The sequence below is a fragment of the Fibroporia radiculosa genome (genome assembly GCF_000313525.1).
Source record: "Fibroporia radiculosa TFFH 294 genomic supercontigs, scaffold2314, whole genome shotgun sequence".
NCBI classification, from domain to species: domain Eukaryota; kingdom Fungi; phylum Basidiomycota; class Agaricomycetes; order Polyporales; family Fibroporiaceae; genus Fibroporia; species Fibroporia radiculosa.
The window spans coordinates 1-20693 of NW_012133346.1; the positions used below are offsets into that span (position 1 = coordinate 1).

At 49.3% G+C, this 20693-nt stretch overlaps 6 protein-coding genes across 6 annotated transcripts; 5 read left to right on the forward strand and 1 right to left on the reverse strand.

Annotated features, from left to right (window-relative positions):
- Positions 1 to 1463: 1463 nt before the first annotated feature.
- On the forward strand, positions 1464 to 2087 carry FIBRA_03837 (uncharacterized protein; the record flags this gene model as incomplete). The annotated part of the gene is made up of 3 exons (XM_012325663.1): positions 1464 to 1595; positions 1657 to 1791; positions 1857 to 2087. The coding sequence occupies 3 exons, from the start codon at positions 1464 to 1466 to the stop codon at positions 2085 to 2087; spliced, it is 498 nt and encodes a 165-aa protein (XP_012181053.1).
- A 1048-nt stretch (positions 2088 to 3135) lies between these two features.
- Positions 3136 to 3963, forward strand: FIBRA_03838 (uncharacterized protein; the record flags this gene model as incomplete). Its single annotated transcript, XM_012325664.1, has 4 exons — positions 3136 to 3250; positions 3304 to 3412; positions 3481 to 3737; positions 3800 to 3963. 4 exons carry the CDS (start codon positions 3136 to 3138, stop codon positions 3961 to 3963), a joined length of 645 nt encoding a protein of 214 aa, XP_012181054.1.
- Positions 3964 to 10748: 6785 nt separating this feature from the next.
- FIBRA_03839 (uncharacterized protein) lies at positions 10749 to 11169 on the forward strand (the record flags this gene model as incomplete). Its single annotated transcript, XM_012325665.1, has 2 exons — positions 10749 to 10925; positions 10981 to 11169. The coding sequence occupies 2 exons, from the start codon at positions 10749 to 10751 to the stop codon at positions 11167 to 11169; spliced, it is 366 nt and encodes a 121-aa protein (XP_012181055.1).
- A 3052-nt stretch (positions 11170 to 14221) lies between these two features.
- FIBRA_03840 (uncharacterized protein) lies at positions 14222 to 15707 on the reverse strand (the record flags this gene model as incomplete). Its single annotated transcript, XM_012325666.1, has 6 exons — positions 14222 to 14315; positions 14372 to 14462; positions 14520 to 14598; positions 14652 to 15254; positions 15303 to 15421; positions 15488 to 15707. The coding sequence occupies 6 exons, from the start codon at positions 15705 to 15707 to the stop codon at positions 14222 to 14224; spliced, it is 1206 nt and encodes a 401-aa protein (XP_012181056.1).
- A 777-nt stretch (positions 15708 to 16484) lies between these two features.
- FIBRA_03841 (uncharacterized protein) lies at positions 16485 to 18642 on the forward strand (the record flags this gene model as incomplete). Its single annotated transcript, XM_012325667.1, has 8 exons — positions 16485 to 16707; positions 16775 to 16856; positions 16913 to 17210; positions 17272 to 17314; positions 17363 to 17846; positions 17899 to 17968; positions 18022 to 18258; positions 18307 to 18642. The coding sequence occupies 8 exons, from the start codon at positions 16485 to 16487 to the stop codon at positions 18640 to 18642; spliced, it is 1773 nt and encodes a 590-aa protein (XP_012181057.1).
- Positions 18643 to 19233: 591 nt separating this feature from the next.
- FIBRA_03842 (uncharacterized protein) lies at positions 19234 to 20020 on the forward strand (the record flags this gene model as incomplete). The annotated part of the gene is made up of 3 exons (XM_012325668.1): positions 19234 to 19509; positions 19557 to 19835; positions 19892 to 20020. 3 exons carry the CDS (start codon positions 19234 to 19236, stop codon positions 20018 to 20020), a joined length of 684 nt encoding a protein of 227 aa, XP_012181058.1.
- Positions 20021 to 20693: the final 673 nt, after the last annotated feature.

Sequence of the window (20693 nt, forward strand, 5' to 3'; positions counted from 1 at the left end):
GACGCAACGCTGTCTTGCTGTCTATGCGCGCCACGGCGAGGAGCCGGCGGTGGTGGCGGTTTCGGCTTAGTAGTTGGCGGAGTAGCCGCCGGGCCTTTCTGTGCGTCTCGCACAAACTCCTTGATGAAGTCCATGTTTTGCTCGAGCATGTCGCGAGACACACCGTGGCCTTCGAGCTGGGAAAGAAATTGTGACCAGGAAGGATCGACATTTGTGGATGTGAAACCCTTAACAGAATCGTAGCCCATGTGTGCGACGTGCTTGAACGATCCAGAGGTGGGACCCGAAATCATTGACTTGTCGATTTTTCCTCCTTTGCTGGACTTCTTCTTTGTAGATGTAGATTTGGGCTTGTCTAGTAAAAACGTCAGCGTCCATTGCAGACTATGTCAATTGCAGCGTTCCACAGCAATCCGCACAAGACCATCTTATGTGGTACAGCCACGACGATTGCGATTTTCGCCGTGTGGTTGATCCCAAACATACAGCACTGTACCATCTACGCGAAACACTGCCAGGATAGAATAGAGACGTACCGGTGCTGCCCACTTTAGTTGTAGTGACTTTTTTGTAAAATGTCTTCGCTTCGCCTTCATCCGCGAACACGACTCCGATCATACAGTCCTACCGATGACGTTAAGCAAATCACCCACCATAAGTATCGAGGAGCACTTACATCACCAGGAAACGAATGGAAGAACGGGCGGTCCTGATAATACTCGAAACCTTCATACAGCTCGTACTGCCAAATGACACCGCGCGTGCCCGCAAGGTCGACCATGCGAAGGAAGAGCGCATTCTTGGACTTGTCATTTACCAATGCGAGCCCGCCCTGCAGGCCGGCATACGACCATTCGTTCGGGCTCGGGTGTGCATAATAGATGCGTGCAAGGGCGGCGGTGACGATCTTATTGGAATTAGTGGGGATGGCAGTTTTGACTCGCGACTTTTCGTCGCCAGAGAGGGTAGATTGAGCGGGCATCCCTGTGCGTTGACAGTGGTGGCTGCGGCAGCAGCGGTGGGATGAGGGACGGTGGTAAACAACGGGCGGTCCGTTCTAATCACCCCTGACCGTGATACTATTCTAGCATAGAACACAAGGTTGTATGCTATTGCAGCAAGGAGTTGGATTAATAACTAACATAACTTATACCATTTTGTAATGTAACCGTGACCTATCGAACCGATGACGTGAACAAGCTCAGCCGCTCAACGTGATGTCGATGTTGAATATTTGAATCGCCACGTAGGCTCAGTTGGGGCTTGGGCGCTTATCATCCACCTACGCAGCCATGATGTCATATTGGTCTCCGCAAGGATTTTGTTAGTACTAGTAGATCCAAAAAGCGAGTATCCACTTCCGTACTATATAAGCAAGGCGTACCAGCTGCCTATTAGCTATCCAATACTTCCACACCTACACACATACCCCCAACAACCTAACACATAATTTGCACCACGCAATGGCTTCTGTTGACCCTACTGCATCACCTGCACCCAGCAATCATTCCGCGACCGGCGCAGAAGGGAGTGAATACCCTGAACAAAAACACGCAGGCGCAGTTGGTCTTGGGCCAGAATATGGACGCGGTGCAGTATGTTACAACCATAGCGCGTTCTCGGATTAAAACACTGACATGATGCTTTCATTCACAGACCACGGGAGATAAGCTGCAGGGCTTTCAAGAACAGATCAAAGGCAAGATTCTCCGCAAGCCCGACGTCGCACAACATGGCAAAGACCTGCGCACAGGCGAGCTGAAGCGGAGACAACAACAGGAGGACGACGATGTGAGTTTCCGAGGAAAATCGTGTGACCGTCATGACGTGAAGAGCTAACCCATTTGACTCCCTAGAACCTCTTTGAAAAGAGTCAGCAGGAGAAGGAGCAGAACGAGCGGGATTCAACGAGCCCAGCGCCTGAGAGCGACGACAACAAATCCACCGCTCAGCCTCCACGCGTCTCGGATTCCTCGCACCCCACAGAGCGCGGGCAATATGAACAAGCAGCGTCGGTCGCACCAGAAGGATCAGAGCGAGCTGCGAATGAACAGCCGGGAGAGCACGCATACCATAATATCGATTGAGATAGGCATAGTGATCAAGGCCGCACAAATTTCGTACTTGTTTAGTAGCAGCATAGCTTATCGGATTGTAGAATTCCCGCGAGGATAATAAGTAATAGGCCATATTTTCGTGCGTCGAGACTGTCCATGCTCATAGCACCAATTGGCGGACTTCAAGCACGTCAGATGTCAGCTTAAAAGTGGAGAGTCGACGCCGTCTGCAGCTGATTTCGTACCCAGATGTGTCATGAACATAACAGAGCGTGTAGTGGAGATCAAGAGGCGAGCATATTCAACTTGAACGTAAACTGCAGCACCGAAGGCAATTATATTCTTGTGGGTCCCTGCCAGTGTCTCGCAGAAAAACTGCGGCTGGTAGCGCTGAAGATATCACAATCGGACTCGTGGCAACCAACCAGGCTGTGCTTCACTCCAGCTAGACCTCGCTATATTGCAGCCAGCACAGGACCGTCTTCGGATAGGGAAGGAATCCGTACTATGTGCGCTTATCCACAAGCATGAAGACTGGGCATGAGAACACTTCCGTACTCGCAGAGCATGGTAGGCATGCGCCCGCAGTCTTGCCGGCGTGACTACGCGGAACCAAAGTTACTAGCAAGTCGTATGGACTGTACAATTACGAGTTCTTGCATGGTCCAGAATTGTTGCCAAGGGTCTGAGCAGCTGTGTTCTATCTCGTCTAGTTCGAGAGTGAAGAATGAGACAAAGCCAACGAGCAGATGTTAGCGCACCTGCAAACCTTCACAAAATTGGAACCGAGCGCCGAGTACGCGATTGATGACTGTCGAGGGCACTGCAGGCATCGCCTCCGCTATGGTCGCGCGAGCACTGTCACGTTGCATCGCCATCATCACAACGCTCGACGACCAGCGCCATGCCTTATAAATGATGGCCACGCCCCCTTCGCCTTCATCTCCTCCGACTCTCCCCTTCCGCGCTGGGTTTTATTTCAAGTTCTCTCTTCCTCTTCACGACCCAGCTCTTGCTTCTTCCCTTTCTCTGTCTCTACGTCGCACGATCCACTAAGTTCTGAGAGGAACGCGCTGCAATGTCTAAACATTTCTGCTGCTGTATCCCCGTCCGCGCAGGAGTTTTCATCTTCTCTCTGCTGTCATTCCTCGCTACTGGTATCGTCGCAGGCGCGTCGTGGTATATTCTCCATGGTGCGCGCTCTTTCCCCCGTGTAGTGTTGTACTCATGATATGGCCTCTTGCAGAAATCTTAATCAAGGCGACAAACTGGACAAATGTCTCGGAGCACACGAAAATCATCGTCGCCGTCGTAGCAAGTATATTCACGATCATGTCCATCGTCTCACTATTCGGGTGCATATTTTCGTCTCTATTTTTAGCGCCAGAACTGTGTATTGACGTTCGCTACATGGCGCACGCAGCTGGTTCGGTGCAATCTCCGCCAACCGCCGGTGGGTCAAGGGCTATTCATTCATGAGCTGGATCGTTTTCTTCCTCTACCTCGGCTCGTCCGCGCTTTTGCTCTACGCCGTCTTCAGCGAGAAGGAGCTCACTGGCGACTGTGTCAACGTCGACGAGAACGGGAATGTCAATGTCGATAATTGCACAGAGCACCTCACCACTGGAGCCAAGATCGCGCTCACGGTGCTTGTCGCGTTTGGTATCCTGGCTCATTTCTGTACGCCTTGTCCTACTGTCCTTTTATGCGCGCGCGATGCTGATGTGTGTGGCACCTCGCAGATGTCGTCTTGATCATCAATCGCTACGTTCAGCAGCTCGATGAGGATGGTAACGCATGGCAGGGCCCGTACAAGCTCACGACCACAGACATGAACCAGGGCCTCCTCAACACGCAAGCGTCATATCCATACTCCGAACCCCAGCACAGCTACGGCAACGCATGAGCGTGTGCGCAAAGTCTGGCATCGGAATAGTATATCGGATCTATACCATAACAAGGTGAACTCGAGTCGTATGCTGTCGTGCATGCATTACTTGCTATTAATGATTCGCGGCGACGAAAACGTCATGGTTGGTGAAGGAGAAGCGTGGTGGTTTCGAGCTGTTGCCTGAGCTTTTATCTATTGCTTGTACGCATTTTGATTGTATTTGTTATTAAACTATAGGACTTCCCGTCTCGACTACTTGCTGTGTGGTTTGATATCTTTTGTCTGGGACGATGAACGTTTCCTCTATGGAGTTTGTATTCCTGCTACGCTGGAAGTGGAAAATAATCTCCAGCAATCAAAACAGGATACTTCAACCCAGTTCACGATGAGATACAGGTTTGCGGAAGAGGGTGCAGTTACCCAGAGCGTTCGGTATCGAGGCATCTTTATGCTTCGGTGCCCGTGTCGGAGACTAGAGATCAACTCGAGATCGTGGCAGATGTATGTCTCGCTCATAGTACTCTGCACGCGTTGACTGACAGAATGTGCGTCAGGCTCTCTTTCGCATGAATCATTATATAAGCAACGACCCACACCGTCGCTTCGTCTACAGAATGACCATTGAGGACGCGAATATGCGGATATGGTACGCGAGTCGTGCTGACCTTGTGGTTATGAATTCTTGTTATTTTATCACTGTACGCAATGCTGGCGATGGATCGAAGCAGGTATTTTGGACGACTATGATGCTCTCCGACATCGGGGCCAATGCTCTGCGCGGTTGTGGCACTCGTGTATGAGAGGTTCGAAAGCTTATAGGTAGAGAGGAGTGCGAGGACCCACTCGTGCTCAAGATTGCTGGGTTGACGACGACGAGCAGCGGGAAGGTGATATTTTGGAAGAGGTTCGCAAGTCTCGTCCGGACCCGGAAGGATGTGTATCCCTCGACGAGCATCTGTTAACAGTCGTACGCCACGGTGATGTCAGAATTGGTAAGGCTGAGGACAATACACGGTCGCTTATGACAAGGGGGGAAGACGTGGAGGCGAGATCTAGAGGCTGGTTCATTGTGCGACAATCTAACCAAATCTGAAGAGCGGACATCCCAAGACCCACTATCGAATTATTTTCGTCGAGTTTTGTCAGGCGCTCTTCACATCGAGCTCAATTGTATTCATTCTCGATGGCCTTGCACAAACAGCACAAGGTAATTTTTGAATATAAGCGTGCGGTTCTCATATCATCCAATCCTCTTATTATTACAGTCTTACTGCGCCCACATGAAGCTAGTTGGGCCCATGGCGATATGAGCTTCGGAAATGTTACTAAACAAAACAATACAGTGAAGCTGGCAGATTTCGAAAACGCTATACGGCTTTGTGACAAGAGTCGACATGAGATTCGGACTGTACGTAGTCTGGCTTTGCTTTCATTTGTTCTCGTTTATCCAATTACTTAAAAAAGGGTACGGCCGACTTCATGGCCGTAGAAGCTAACAGCCAAACCTATAAGTACACTGGTCGGCGTTATAGAGAACGATCATCCAACAAGGCTATATTCCATCCTGAGGAGGATGCCGCTACACCCCGTCCAGACGACACCCCTCTTCAACGGTATAACCAATTGCACGAATTCGAGTGGTTTGGTGGATGGCTACCTATGTGTTTTTTTAGAAAGCAGGCTGTCTTGATCGACGGTGCAGGCGCTCCACCACACGACTACAAATTACAGCGCGTTTGGGCAGCAATGTTTGAATCTGGCCAATGCAGGAGTGACATTATGGGGTCCGAGAACCATATCTTCCAAGCCCCTGCATGCGGATTTGCGTCTTTTTGGCACCGTGTTAAGTTTTCATCGGGATGACCTCATCGGACCGCTATCGTGACGCGGAAAGGAATCCCGAGACCATTGATCACGCTGCCGCAGGACCAGTAGGAAAGAAATTCGTCGACGATCTCTATGACATGTCCAAAGAGGCGAAGCCTCCTCCAGGGAGGAAGAGGAAGAATGTGTGTAATGTTATCGGCTCCACTGTTATAATGCTGACTCCTATGCCGTAGGATTGAGCGGAATGAACGATATGTAATTCAATTATCTCTTGTACTACCGGAATTTTGGGCTTTGCGAATGGTTTTGATCATGTACAGCGTGATATCGACATTGTCGTTGAAGAAGAGAGGTGTTTTGAACTTTGAATCTGATCTGTCTTAGAAAGCTCGCCAACAATAGCTTCGCCATCTACTTCAAAACAATCTCCTTAGATCATTAGTACCGCATTTGTTGGCATATAATTTATACCATTTGTTGACTGACATCATTCAAATGATATGACACGTACCCACAATGAAGTCTGTGGAACATTGACTATGAAGCAAAAGCACACACAAGCCGTTAAAAAATAGAACACTGGTTCATATGGAAATCTTGGATCAAATCGTTTCCGAGTCACTCAAAACTACGTTCGTACATTTTCAGATGCCAATGAAATGCCATTGTCCAGAATGCACCTACTACTACTTCGCTGTATCAATCGAACCATCGGTCCATTGAATTACTAGCTTGCACACTCCAGGGAAGAAAAATACCATGGACTACGTACCATCAATTATTCTTAAAGAAGTGCTTTCGTATCCCTCCCACTTTTCCAAAGCATCGCTCACGTCGACCATACGTGTGCCGTAGAAAATATGTGCCGTAGGTCTAACAAGATCCCACGCTTCAATCCTTCCATAACCATTTCTCTGCAGATGAGCTCCCCACACGCTGCAGTGACCGTTTTTGGAGTTCTTGCTTGCAACACAGACGCCGCAGGTCTTACACCTGTATCGCGTCTTCCAAGGTTTGTTGGGGATGACAAACGAGTCCAAAAAAGCGTCATATGGTTGAGTGTGAGTCCACGAGAAGTTTGTTGAGTCGAAGTGAATGGTATGGACGAACGGACATCCTGAGTACAAGTAAAACATCAGGATGTTTTAGTCGGGCACGACACCGTTCGACCTACCACTCAACCGTTGACAGTTGGTGCAGTGACAAAATGCACTCATAACAGGTACGCCGGATATTGTGTATGAGACGGTGCCACAAAAGCAGGTGCCTCGCAGAGCCATGGTGAAGGATCAGTCAAATCGCAATCACCGTCGTACCGATGCTTCGGCCCTTCAGGTTACATATATTGCGCCACGGTGGCGCTGCACAACATCTGACGTGCTTGTGTAGCGCGGGATCCTAAAGCAACTTCAACGATACGGTATACCACAGACTCACATTTCAAGTACCCTGACCGCAAGTACTTATGCAGGCATCCATGGATCCTGATGATTAGGCTTATCCCCCAATATAGTAGCATCACGGCCAACTTGGAGCTTAAGAATTACCGTTTGCCTATTGTTCTCAGCGGCCAGCTTTAGACAAATCGCAGACTATGAAGACACACTTTGCATTTGAATTCTATAATAATACATATAGCAAGCTCACAATAATAACCGACAGCTACATCTACATCACTTGCTAATCGTCGCTTGCTGATGCGGCTGGCAAGTCATACGACTGAATATCTCACTTTTCCGCCCACTAGTACTGGAAGTCTGACATTTTCGTTCAATTAAGCTCTGATTTCATCGCCAATCTATGTGCGTAGGCTCTGGACTACCCTTTGCATAGTTTTGACGCGATGCGATCATATAAGCTCAAAGTGACGAGATTGACTGGTGGTCCTCATCAAGTCCCGAATAGGTAAGTGTTATCGTTCAGGTGTCTCCTTTCGTCATTGCTATATTCATTGGTTTATCATTGCAAACGTTCTAAAATTCGCATCTCGGAGACAAAATTGAGCAGATGGGTACAGACAGTGTTCGATGCTGTGAGCGACAAATGAATAGCAACGATACTCCGGAGACTATCGCAACACGGGCAAGCGGGTGAAGCGTCTTCCATCTGAGACATCATTGAAAACAGGACCAATGACCCTCTCATCTGCCTCGTTATGGATGAAATTAAATATTTCCGGTAGCATAACATGTGGACAATCTTGCCAGTTCATAACATTGGACCAGAATCGAACTGTTACGGCTTTTGATCCTTGAATGTGGCCCTCTGTCTCTCCTGGTGCTCGGTTCAAGTACATCCGGTCAACTTCCTTCCCCATAAGCTAGGTATGTAGAATATCTTCTCCCCACGTGTTGCCATCGGATGTGTAGTTTGTCACGCATCTGCAATGACATCGGAGTGACATGCGGTCCATCCTCTGAGCATTTCATAAACCTGTCTGAACAGCTGGTATCGTGGAGCATTTTCTAGGAGTATGAGGATATAGTGCGCTACGGAAGCAGCTATGCGCCGCAAGCGCATTCATACAATTAGGTTCCACTATGAGATACATGGGATGACTAGTCACGTTGCAACGGAAATTTTGACCGTACAGCGAGTATCTTCAAAGTTCAACACCATGCGGTATGCATGGGGAGATCTGTCAAGCGGACGAAGTGCGGCTCAGGTGACCTCTAGGCGTAGATGACTCCTGCACTGGATACGGTAGACACTTCCCAAGCAAGAGGAGAATGCGTCAGCGCCACCTATGCAATCAGATCTTCAGGTAAAGGCCTCATATCCCTCACAGCAGGGAGCATCCGACGCGTATAATGCGCATAGAAGGTCCATTAGACGTATTACTAGTCAAAGAAGCAATATGGTCGATGACAAAAAGCTGTACGCCATGGGAGCCCATCCTTCAGGGGATATGCCTGACTCGTTCAACTTGCATTAAGACGTTTTGATATGATTTAACATTGCACTGGCCGTGACCAGACTTGCACCAGTATACTTAAAGGTAGTACGAGGTAGAAAGAAGATTCATCTGAGCCTCCTTACCGGGTGGTTGAACACGCTTCTAGTCACGCATAAGTCAGGATCAGACTGTGTCCGCTTTCCGAGGGTCATACGTCGGATCTAATGTGCACGCAGTCTCCACCAAAAGAATGCGTATCAGAACGATCCGTGCTTGCGTGCATTTCTCGCCTGTGAAGCATGGACATGACCGACGGTAGCGATGTTGGATTACGTACAGACTCTGTGGAGCATCAATCACTGGTTCTGACCTGGGAAATTCTTGGTTCACCAATCCATCGTGCTACCGCACCAATTATTAAGAAAATGTGCATCTCAGCTAGCCCACGAACGTGCGCTGGGGGGTCATTCATCGCCCTTGGAACGCTTGTATCAAATAATGGTCACCGGCGCAAGAAGCACTGGTATCACTGAACTCGACGGGTGAATTACTTGTTGAAGACTGATGCAAATTTGATTAATTTCCCAATGTTCACAGACTTTTCGGAAAAGAACCAACTGAAACTTAGCTGATGTCTGAAGAAAAACTCTGAGTTGGCATAATTATGGGGAATCCCAACCCTTTAATCCCAGCTTTCCCAATTATGTTAGAAATGCTGCGATTGTCAAAAGAATGACGAGTGAAAATCAATGTGCCATTGTTGAACTAGAGAATTTATTCAGTATTTCAGCGCGATAAGATTGACCATATCATGCGGCATAGCATTTGCTCGAGTTGATCAGTGTGCACCATAAAAGATTGAAACGATTGAAACCAGACAGGTGATCCTGTTTCAAGGCTAGAAGAGCACGCACCGCGGAAGAATCCGAAGCATTGTGGCCATTTTGTGACCGCTGTAAAGCCAGAGTGGCACGCGGGAGCTCCACCACAGTGACGTGTGCTGAGCCTGGAGCCGTCAGCGGTTTGAAAATAATAGCACAATAAAAGTCAAGGCTCACTTCATCAATATCCAAATAAGCGAAGACGACAAGGATGATCGCGGTAGGACCACATAATCCCCATATAGACCCCAGTACCGGTAGCTTGTGCAGCCGAGCTAGATACAGTTCATCCTCTTGACAGGATGGTAGCAGCACGTACATTGCCTATAACTTGATAAGAAAACCATAGACCGTGGACACCCATCGACGCCGAGTACTTTCCCTGCTTATGCATAGTGAGCCAATAGTCTGTGAGATCATCGCCAAGATCCCGGAACCCTGTGCATAGCAACGGGATCAGTAGTAGATAAATCTGTCTATATCTGAAATCCGGTCGTCCAACGCGATGCGAGCGAGGCTGATTTTCCGTCCGGCCATTCTGTACTCTCGTGTTCGATGACAATATGCGTTCGAACAGAAAAGACGGGAGATTATGCACCGCCCCGGAAACTCCATATCATCGTCACGGATAAGCTGTAAACCCACTATACACCAATACAATTAGCCCAGGTACAAGATAAGTGATCATTCACCTGATCAGTCGACAATGTAGATTTCACCGCAGGCACGTAGAACTTATGCGAGGACCCCATGGAGTTGGATGACCACACGAAAGGGTCCGCGAACAATGATCCTCAGGCTGTGCGCCATGTGATTGGCCCCAAAAAGCTTCTGTATTAGGTCGCCTGCAGAAGCGCTTAGAGAACGTCTAGGTAATATCGAAGTCGAACTGTGGATATTCGTAGTCCGCTGTGGAGTAAACGTTCGGTGTCAGTACTCGCAGTGCGCATCCTGACATGAATTCAAATGTCACTTATCCGACTTCACAATTAATCTACAGTCACAGACAATATGCATACCTGTTGCTTGCTGAACATACTGAAACTGGAGGATTTTATGATGCGTCCGCATAACTGTGTGACAATCACAGTCGTGCTGGGGTATAAGAGTCTCAGCAGAATGAGCAGGTCCACCAGTCCAAGCAGCTCCTTCAGACTCCAGTTAACTTCATCTAACTCATAGCTCACCTCCTCAACATGATCTCTCGTGTCCTTATCGCTACTTCCCTGGCTCTCCTTGCGGTCGCCACCCCGTGGAACACCCCTACGACCACGGCTACGACCACAGTCACTGTGACTGCCACGCCGCCGACGGCGACGACGGCGAGCCAGTGCGACACCAGTGACCTTCAATGTTGCCAGTCTACCGAGAATGTAAGTGCAGAAACTGCAGTGGTGCTTTACTGAATGCTTACCGTGTGCAATACAGGCCAACTCCGTGGCGGGGAGCCTCTTGCTCGGCGTGCTCGGCATTGTCCTCGAGGACCCCAATGTCCTTCTTGGACTAGATTGTACCACCCTGGGAGTAGGAGGTAACTGCAATGCTCAGCCGGTCTGCTGCTCCGACAACTCTGCAGTAAGCTTAGGGCATTATAATTCAGAGAAACGTGTATCTTAACCAGTATTTTGTTAGGGGGACTTGATCTCCATTGGCTGTGTTCCCGTGACCTTATGAACAAGGGTGGGAAGTTTCCACAGGGGGCGGGCGAGCTGGGATACATAGCTTTGTGCGAAGGTGTATAGTGTTCGAAAATTGATTGAAATACGCGTTAAATCCGCCCCTTCATCACTTGAACAAGTTGTTTCATTCGATCCAATCCTCACGTACTCATAGACAGCTTATTATCGTGCGAAATATCACGACGACGAGATTCGGTGGGGACTGACAAAGCACTAGCATAGCTGGCCGTATAGCTTTGACGATGCTAAGCTCGAGCTGCGTCAGCTCGGATTCGAGAAAATTTTGCATTTACAGCCGGCACGGATTCAGAGGTCAGGTTCAATGTCTATATGTCTGTACAACACAACAAATGTTACGCTGACGTGTCATTGCACTGGATGTTCATATGAGATAACAAACTTATCTAATGCGTATTCTGCCCTTTGTATTAAAAATTACTGTCTATCGATATCAATGACACGGGAAGGACATGTTAATTGAAGAACGCCCCTTACTTCCTATGAGTTGACTCCACTTTCGACTAGCGTCACATGGAGCCCAAGTCCCGCTGGCTCTAAATTTCACAACACTGGTCGCTCAACGAAGTCCGATGCTGATTGCACTTAGAATATGTCAGAAAACTCAAAAAGAGTCAAGTTCTCGTTAAGCGTTTGCGGAGGAGGGACGAGCAGTGCGCACGGTCATATGAAAGCATGTACTAAGCGTTCAATCCAAGCGCTGATCAAACGTAAGTTATAAGTTGGGCTGATTCCGGGAAGATTCACGGTCGCTTACCTCAGGACCCCGATCTGGGCAGTCAGGACCCCGGCATGTCGCCTTAGCGCTCAAATTCTAATGCGGACACAATCGAGAGCCAAAAGTCGTCTCTCTTAGATCATGGTGCAGACAGACTCGGCCAAAAATTGACGGACGTCAGATACCTCCTGCGGACACAAGTGGCCTTATCGACTAGAGCATCGATCACTGTATGCGGACAGGGCTGATTTCAGTTGAGCATCGCATCTCGCCATGCACGGGATTCACCTCGGCCAGTTACCTTTGAGTACAGTAGTTCTCTCCTTTTGAATATTGATGCTGTGGGACGCATCTCGAATTGGGGGTGAAATATGCCAATATATTAACGCGGCATCCTATTTTTCATGCCCAAGATTGGAATCGGTGAGTCCTTATGGTACAGAGCTCTCCGTGACTATCCGCAAGATGCTCGCATAACTGGCATCTAAGCAAACAATCAGGAGCTGTGGGACCTGCCAAGCAATATGTTCCGTATGGCAGGTTTTGTTGAAATTTGATGCGTCTTCAAGTTCTTGGGGAGAACTTCAACATTCAAGGACTAGGGAATGTCAGTTTTATTCCATCATGATCCTATCACATTGACCATTCTGCGATCTCTTAGGTGTGTACTTTGGATACTCATGAGCCCTCCGAATGTTTCGTTGATGCAGCTGCCAAACTTTGTCTGTCTCAAGGAACCAGTTAAACCTCAATTTCCTGCCTGGAGCTTGGTTCTACAACAAGACTTCGAATTCCCTGTACACACCGTGTGTTTTCACTTGCATCGTGTGCGTTCCATACATGTTATGCAGGTCGTTACCCCGGGCCTGCGCAGTCAAAAATCTCTTTTGGTGACGTTGTGCCCTTTGTCTACGGGACTTATGCAGACATTCCAGGAAAAATGAGACAAAATCATGCAAACTTCCAAAGAGCTCAGCAAGTCGCTGAAGCGGAAGGATGACCTACTATCCGACTTGATTGGCGAAGAGAATCAGAGTGGCAGCAGGAGCAATGAAGTAGCATTGGATGGGATGAAAACAGACAAGAGTGAGCCGCGATGACATTCTGAAAGATTCTAGATACAGTGTTATGTGTGTACTGGTTGTGTACGAGTATATGTGGTCTTGCGCGGTTTTTTTTTTTGGCGATTTTAGCGATTTATAGTGATTTTTCTTAGAGCATAGATCACTCATGCGGACAAAATTGGACATTTGAGACCATCCAGATCCGGATGCGGACATTTGAGGTACCAAAATCGCGCGGACATAAAGGCTAAAAAGTAGTGATTTTGGACCTGAGCTCTAGGAGGATATGCCGGGGTCCTGGGCAGTCCTGTACGTGGAAGCGCGCGTTCGCGCTCGCGGTGAGAGCTCGAACGAAGGCCACCCCACTCTGTCCTCCAGCGCGTAGAAAGGGGGCGGCGACAGCTCGCGTGTCCACAAAAGATGACGAGGATGGCGCGACGGCCAAAACGCAGGGCGTGAAGACGGAACGGTGACGGTGCGCCAGAAAACAAACCGCCAGCGACACCGATGCGGGGAGAGGCGCGTGCCGGGCCTCAGCCGGGATGCTCACACCGGTAACCGCATAGGTTGTTTGTCGATCATATCTGCGAACGGGCTAAGGTCTGAGTATTCTATCCCCCCTCGCAACCCCCTCGATCGACTCTAGCCGAGTCTTGTCATCGTTGACTACGCGGCGCACCAGAAACACAAGCACATCGGCCTATAACCTCGGATGCAAGAGCTAGACATAGTCTCGGAGACTCTTGGCGCGCTGTCTGGGGACATAGTCGTAGCTGCGCACTGGCATCAAGCCGAGGGAGCTTTAGGCTTTGGAATGCGTGATCCAGGCAATTTGCGATCAGCTTTTTTGTCTTCTTCCAGTGTGCTCACTGTCTGAGTACGTGAGTGAACTCGCTTATGTACTCGATGTGACGATGGTCCACCTTATGGGGTTGAGGAAGGGGTGGCTGATGCCAACAGTGTAGTGTTCATCCTTCAGCTCACTTTGTGGCTCGCACTCAAGGTGCATCTTCGGATGTATCTGCGAAACTCGATTCAGATTACTCTTGCACTGTCGAATTTTTTGTTCCATGCTCGCTCTTTGTGAGCATATTTTACATTGTCCTAGAGACTATGGACCCATTCTACTGGGGAGGAAATTATGTATTTGTCTGTATGAAATGGTCAATTGGAATGATTCAACTTGAATTTCAGGCCTGGGCATCAAAGAATGCTCGTATGTCTGCTTCTGTGACTTCCTTTCCCTCTTGCGCGAAGGGCCGTAGATGTTGCATCAAGTTGTCTCTGTCGAATAATATGTATTGGATATTGGGTATATCAAGAAGGTACATCTAACATACCGCATCTCGTTGAAAGCACGAATTCCATCCAGTGCACGATCTCGAGGCAGGTGTTGAAGGGCTCGCAGGCCGAGCTCTTCCAGAGATAGGGCTAGTGCCGCCAATTCATGTTAGAGACGAGTGCGAAGAATCAGGGTCAGCCCCGTACCGGAGTCAGGATCTTCAGGTGGTTCATATGTTTCTTCCTCTTCAAGAAGATACGGATGTTTTTCGAGAGAGGGTAGGCACTGCCAGGATGTTTATTTGAAACATATATGGAAAGGACTAAGGGCACACTTACAGACGGGCACTTGCACCACCTCTTTCGCCAACCTTCAGTCAAAAAGATGTCACCTTCGCCCATGTTCGCCGTGAACATCGACGTAGATGATGTTGGCTCAGTATAGCTACTGCCTAAGATATGCCGAGCTAAGGAATTTAAAGGCGGTGCTAGGCATGGTAGCGGAGTGGATAGCTCGGATGAGACACGCGCCCTCTTGGGGGCGAAGGCTTCATCGGCGGGAGATAGAGAGCGAGCACGTTTCTCTCCCGTAGCAAATTGTGACTCTGCCTCTAGTCCCTGCACATTCACTGCTAGACTCTCCGCCTCGACCTTTCCTATGGTTCTCCATTGCGCCTGAGGCCCATCTCGGACGACCATGAGGGCCCCCGGTGTGCCCGCGTAACGGCACAAGGTTTGGTTTTTGCGCACACATGCGCTGCAAATGAGACAGTCGTAGTCGATGGCACGAATAAGAGGGGGCGGTAAGCCAGAAGAGGATGTGTCAGACGCATTGTCGTCAGCGCCGGATGGAATTTCGCCTTCTCTTGGAGAAGGCTCAGGTGTCGACTCGGGTGATATGGGCCGCTCGCGTAGATTCAGACATGACTCATGGAACCAATCCTAGCGCGTATATTCAGTACATGGCATGCACAAATTGGACAGGCGCACTTCACAGGCTAAACACTGTATCATCGTCTCGCGCTCCTTCCGAGCGTCGTACTGCCTTCCACAGCGGCAAAATACACCAATGAAGTTCGGTCCATATGCGTTTTCCGTGTTCTCTTCTTCTAGCGTAGAGTGTAACGTGCACGTATGAGGAAGCGTTTTCGTTGGGCAATCACAACGGAAATGACGCTTTGGGAAGAGCTCTAGCTGTTCGTGGTCTGTGTGGCAGGCAATAGAGCAGGCAGAACAGATCCCGCGAGGAGGACGACAGGTGAGACATAGATAGATTGCTTGACGAATGTATCCCAGAGCATACGTGCATTGTGAGAACTGATGCGGAAGAGCTTCTGCGGCCTCTTGAACAAGAGAGCTTTGATGGTCCAAGATGGAGGCCAATGTCTGAGACATTGTGGTCGATGCTAGCTATGGGCGCGGGATGTGACAAAATTAGAACCACCTCTTTGCCACTCAGAAAGTCTTCTGTTGCTCTGCAAATGACGAAATTTCCTCTACTATTCGCAAGTCGTCTCAGATCAATGACAATACTCGATTACTTACTCGTCGTTTCGACCGCTCTCAGGGTCCCAAGAAGTGTAGCTTAGGATAAATGACTGGGGTCTGAATCGAGCCAGATGTTTGAGGCTGCGAGTAGTCGGCTGGACGAATAAAAGTCGCCGTCCTTTACTTTATCAAGCTGACCATGTCAAAATCAGCAGCATGCTGAAACGAAGGAAGCCCGCCACCCCCAGGGCGCCTACCACGGAGAGTGTTTGTCCATCTTTTCCACATAAATCATTGTCGTCTGTATGCAGCTTTGCATTCTAACATTCAATCCGCCTACTCATCAGAATTTGAGAATAATATACATAAACGATTGCGGCGTGCTTAGCTCGACAATATCCTGAGCTTCCTGTAAGCTCTAAGCCGGTGTATATCTCTCCTTTTTAGATCTTATCGCATAGCTTCAAGTTTACCCCGCGATCTTGCTATCGCGAATCCATGATACCGGGTGTTATCTCTTTCACTAAGCAATTTAGTGTGTACTTAAGTAGTAGAAAGATTCGAAACGGCATCAGCATCGGTTCACAGGAACGCGCGCAAACGACAGGGCTGCAGAGGCAATTCGGGGCGCAGTATCTACATATAGCGGTATTCGCCGTCCGTCTCCCTCGTTACTTGCCCACCATGTCGACCGCGAAGCCCAGCTATGCAAAAGCTGACCCGATCCTCCTCACGCTCTTCGCAAATCGTTTCATGAGCGTCGCGGAGGCGATGGGCCGCTCGTTGCAGCAGACTGCAATCAGTACGAACATCAAAGAGAGGCTCGACTTCTCCTGTGCCCTGTTCGCACCGGATGGCGACTTGGTCGCTAACGCGCCGTTTATCCCGATTCACTTGGGTTCCATGAGTTTGTGAGTCTACCTGACTACTAATTGTATTGTGGCCGTTTACCTAGTACCCTTCATGCAGTGCAGTGAGGTACCAGATGAACTTGCACCGCAACGACCTCAAGCCCGGAGATGTGATCATGACCAACTCGCCTTATGTTGGTGGCTCGTGCGTACAATCAGGTTCTACTTCCGCTTCCCTTGCTTATTATTTTTTTGAAACAGTCACCTACCAGACATCACGATAATCAGTCCTGTGTTCGATACAAAGACAAACGAGATCATCTTCTTCACTGCGTCACGCGGACATCATGCTGACATTGGTGGTATCTTGCCTGGATCGATGCCTCCAACATCTACGAATTTGTTCCAAGAAGGCGCGAACATCGAAAGCTTCAAGATTGTCAGCGCAGGAATGTATGACCATGATGGCTTGGTGGATTACATGGTCGACCAGCCGGCGAAGTATCCAGGTAGTTCCGGCTGTAGAAATATCAAAGATGTCGAGAGCGACCTCAAAGCGGTGAGGATGAGTATGGGCATTACCCGTAAAATCAAACATGACTGACTAATTCCTTGTGCAGCAAATTGCCGCCAACCACAAGGGCATTCAACTTATACACGCTAGTGAGTTTCCTCTTCGGTATATGACAGAATGTTGCTGAGGGGACACAGTTGTGGATGACTATGGGCTGGAGACCGTCCAGGAATATATGTATCACATCCGCGCCAATGCCGAAGCGTCCGTGCGCAGTCTGCTGAAGGATGTCGTGAAGCGTGCGGGATCGAACGTCCTGGAAGCGATCGACTACCTCGACGACGGCTCGCCAATTCAACTACACGTGCAAATCAACGAGCAGAACGGATCTGCAGTTTTTGACTTCGCCGGTACAGGCTGTGAGATCCGGGGAAACCTGAACGCGCCGGTTTCGGTTGTGCACTCGGCCGTGATATACTGTATGCGTGCGATGCTCAACATGGATATCCCGCTCAATGCGGGCTGTCTCGTCCCAATCACGATTAAAATCCCCGACGGCTCACTGCTCTCACCGTCTCGCACGGCGGCGGTCTGTGGAGGGAACGTGTTGACCTCGCAGCGATTGGTGGACGTAGTGCTCAAGGCGTTCCATGCGTGCGCGGCTAGCCAGGGATGCACAAAGTACGTTGCTAGTGAAGTCGCTATGTCTGCACTGACAATGTACCTCGTTCAGTAACTTGACGTTTGGAGCTGGGGGAAAGGATGAAAATGGGAACAACGTAATTGGGTGGGGATACTACGAGGTAGCTGTGCACTGTTTCTTCCATCTATTCATACTCTCTGATTTCAACTGCAGACGATTGCCGGAGGTTCGGGCGCAGGGCCTGGCTGGCACGGCACATCGGGTGTGCACACGCATATTACTAATACACGAATCGGTGATGTCGAGATTCTCGAGCGCCGCTACCCTGTATTAGTTCACCAGTTCAGCATCCGGGAGAATTCCGGCGGTAAAGGCAAGTGGAAGGGCGGAGACGGTGTCGTCCGGGAGCTCGAATTTACGCAGGGATTGCAGGTCTCGATTCTGTCAGAGGTTCGTATTCTCTCAACTGTTGTAAGACACATGCTGAGATTTCTGCAGAGACGTACGCGCCAGCCATACGGTCTCGAAGGCGGAGGGCCGGGAGCGCTTGGCCGAAACACTTGGGTGAAGCAGTCGCGCAAGGAAGACGGCGACTTGCCTGAAAGTAAGAATGGTACGCCACAGCCGCTACAGCCGAGGAAGATCAACATCGGCGGCAAGGCAACAGTGTGGATGGGCAAGGGTGACAGGCTTTTGATTGAAACGCCTGGTGCAGGCGCCTGGGGTTCCCCGGACCCAGATGCTGGGAACACTGCGGAAGACCATAGCCATGTCAAGGCGTGGGCCCCACGGGGCAGTCTTGCGGAACGGGAGGCAGCGCAGGCTGGGTTCTAATATTCATAAGTAGGATAAATGGATAAAATGTAGCTGTCTTTCGTGTACAAGTGAATGTTGCATTAGTATTCTCCGCCTTGGGAGCCCTTCATGGTATCCTGCATCATGCACATGACACAAATCACATCAATGGATACCTGTCAGTGTACAATCAAGGCTTCTCCAACTAGCAAACAGAGGGGCAGTCCCGCCATCTAAATGTAGCATCAAGACAACAGGCAATGTATGTTTGGAGATTGCCTGTTGTCTCGAAGTTCTATCTGACGGCGAAAACATTTGTAGCTGAACTTGACATTTCAGCAATTGTAAAACTTTCCGTGATAGCGAGCTCCAGCATGGAATAATATACTGAACTTGGCGAGGAACCACTAGCTGGCTCGAAAATCGGTTAGATCGGACTACATAGGTATGAATGTTGGATGGGTCGATGCGATAGGGCACCGCGGCGCTGGCCGCGTCGCGCATCCCGTGACATGCGCGTTGCACGTGCCACCTTGTTGATCGCGAATAGGGTTCAAGCCGGTCTAAATAACACGGAACGCCTACACATCCTCCCCCTCCCTCTTCCATACCTTCACTTTCCTTACCATCATGCCCCGTAAGGCTGCGCCCTCATCCGACGCCTCCACTGAGCCGCGCCGTTCCACCCGGATTAAAGAGCAGCCTAAGCCAGAGTCAATCGTAAAGAAAGTTCCCGCTAAACCGCGGGGCAAGAAGGCTAAGACTGCGGAGGAGGCTGAAGTTCTCCAGGATGTTGAGGACAAGCCGAAGTCGACAAGAGGAAAGAAGCGAACTGCTTCTGATGTAGAGGCCGAAGAGGGTGTTGTGGCTAATGGTAATACTGCGGAAGAGCCACCGGCAAAACGAGTACGCTAGGATGATCTTTGTCTCGATTACTATTGATCACTCTTCAGGTTAAGCCGGCATCTAAAATTGCATCCAAACCGACATCAAAGGTTACATCTAAGCCTCCTTCTAAGGCTGCGGGTACTTCTAGCAAGCCTGCTTCCAAAGTGGCAGGAACCTCTAGCAAGCCTACTTCAAAGATGGCGGGTACTTCCAGCAAACCGGCCTCCAAGATATCCCGTGCTGGCTCAGTGAAGCCCGCTTCGCGTACATCTGCCAAACCACCTTCAACGACTGGTGCAAAGAAGCCTGCGTCTCGAGCGAGCTCCCGAAAGCCAGTCTCAAAGGTGCGCTAGTGATCTGGCGACTATTCCGGATTTTGAATCTGACTTGAATTTGTAAGATTGGTAACGACGATAAGGAGAATATTGCGGGACCCTCGGCAGTCCAAGAGACCATTCCAGAGGAGTCCGAAGCTGAGGAGACAGCAGAGGACGAAGCAGCTCCACCGCAGGTTGAGGCGGCGGCCTGATCGCTGTAAGTCATAAGTGGTATGGCGCACTTTGTCCTTTGGATTGATCTGAACATCCTTGTAGACTGTGGCATAGGCCATAGACTATGTACTCTCTCGTTCTGATCGTCTTGCCATTGTTATTGCTTTGGTCTGATCTTTATCTCTTTTTCATCCCCCAGTACGATATCGAACGTTAGCATGTGCGTTCTGGTCCCCGACTCTTATGTTAATGTATATTCTTCGTACATATCTCATCTTCTACATTGTTGTAACATTGGCACTATCAGTTGGTCGTATCCCGTCACTATGTCATAGTTGCTGTCGCTCAGTATCCGTACATGCACTGTTATATTAGTAGTCGTATGTTTGTTTGGATAGCGAGGTGGACGCTGTATACTATGTACAGATGACTTCCTGGTGGTGGATATATATATTGATAACTAAGTCTTACGTCTACATGATTGGCTGAGTCATTTATCGCCAGTATATTGTAGGAGTGGGGCATCGCCCCTTCCGCAGCGGTTTATGTCGCTGGAAAATTCGGGAACGTACTGAATGGATGAGCAAGACGAGCGGTGTCTATTGGTACACAAAAATATTACAAGGAAGTCATTTCGTCTATACATAGTGACAAAACAATAACTTACACGCTCACATACGAATGCGAAGGAATAGCAAAGCAAAATACAAG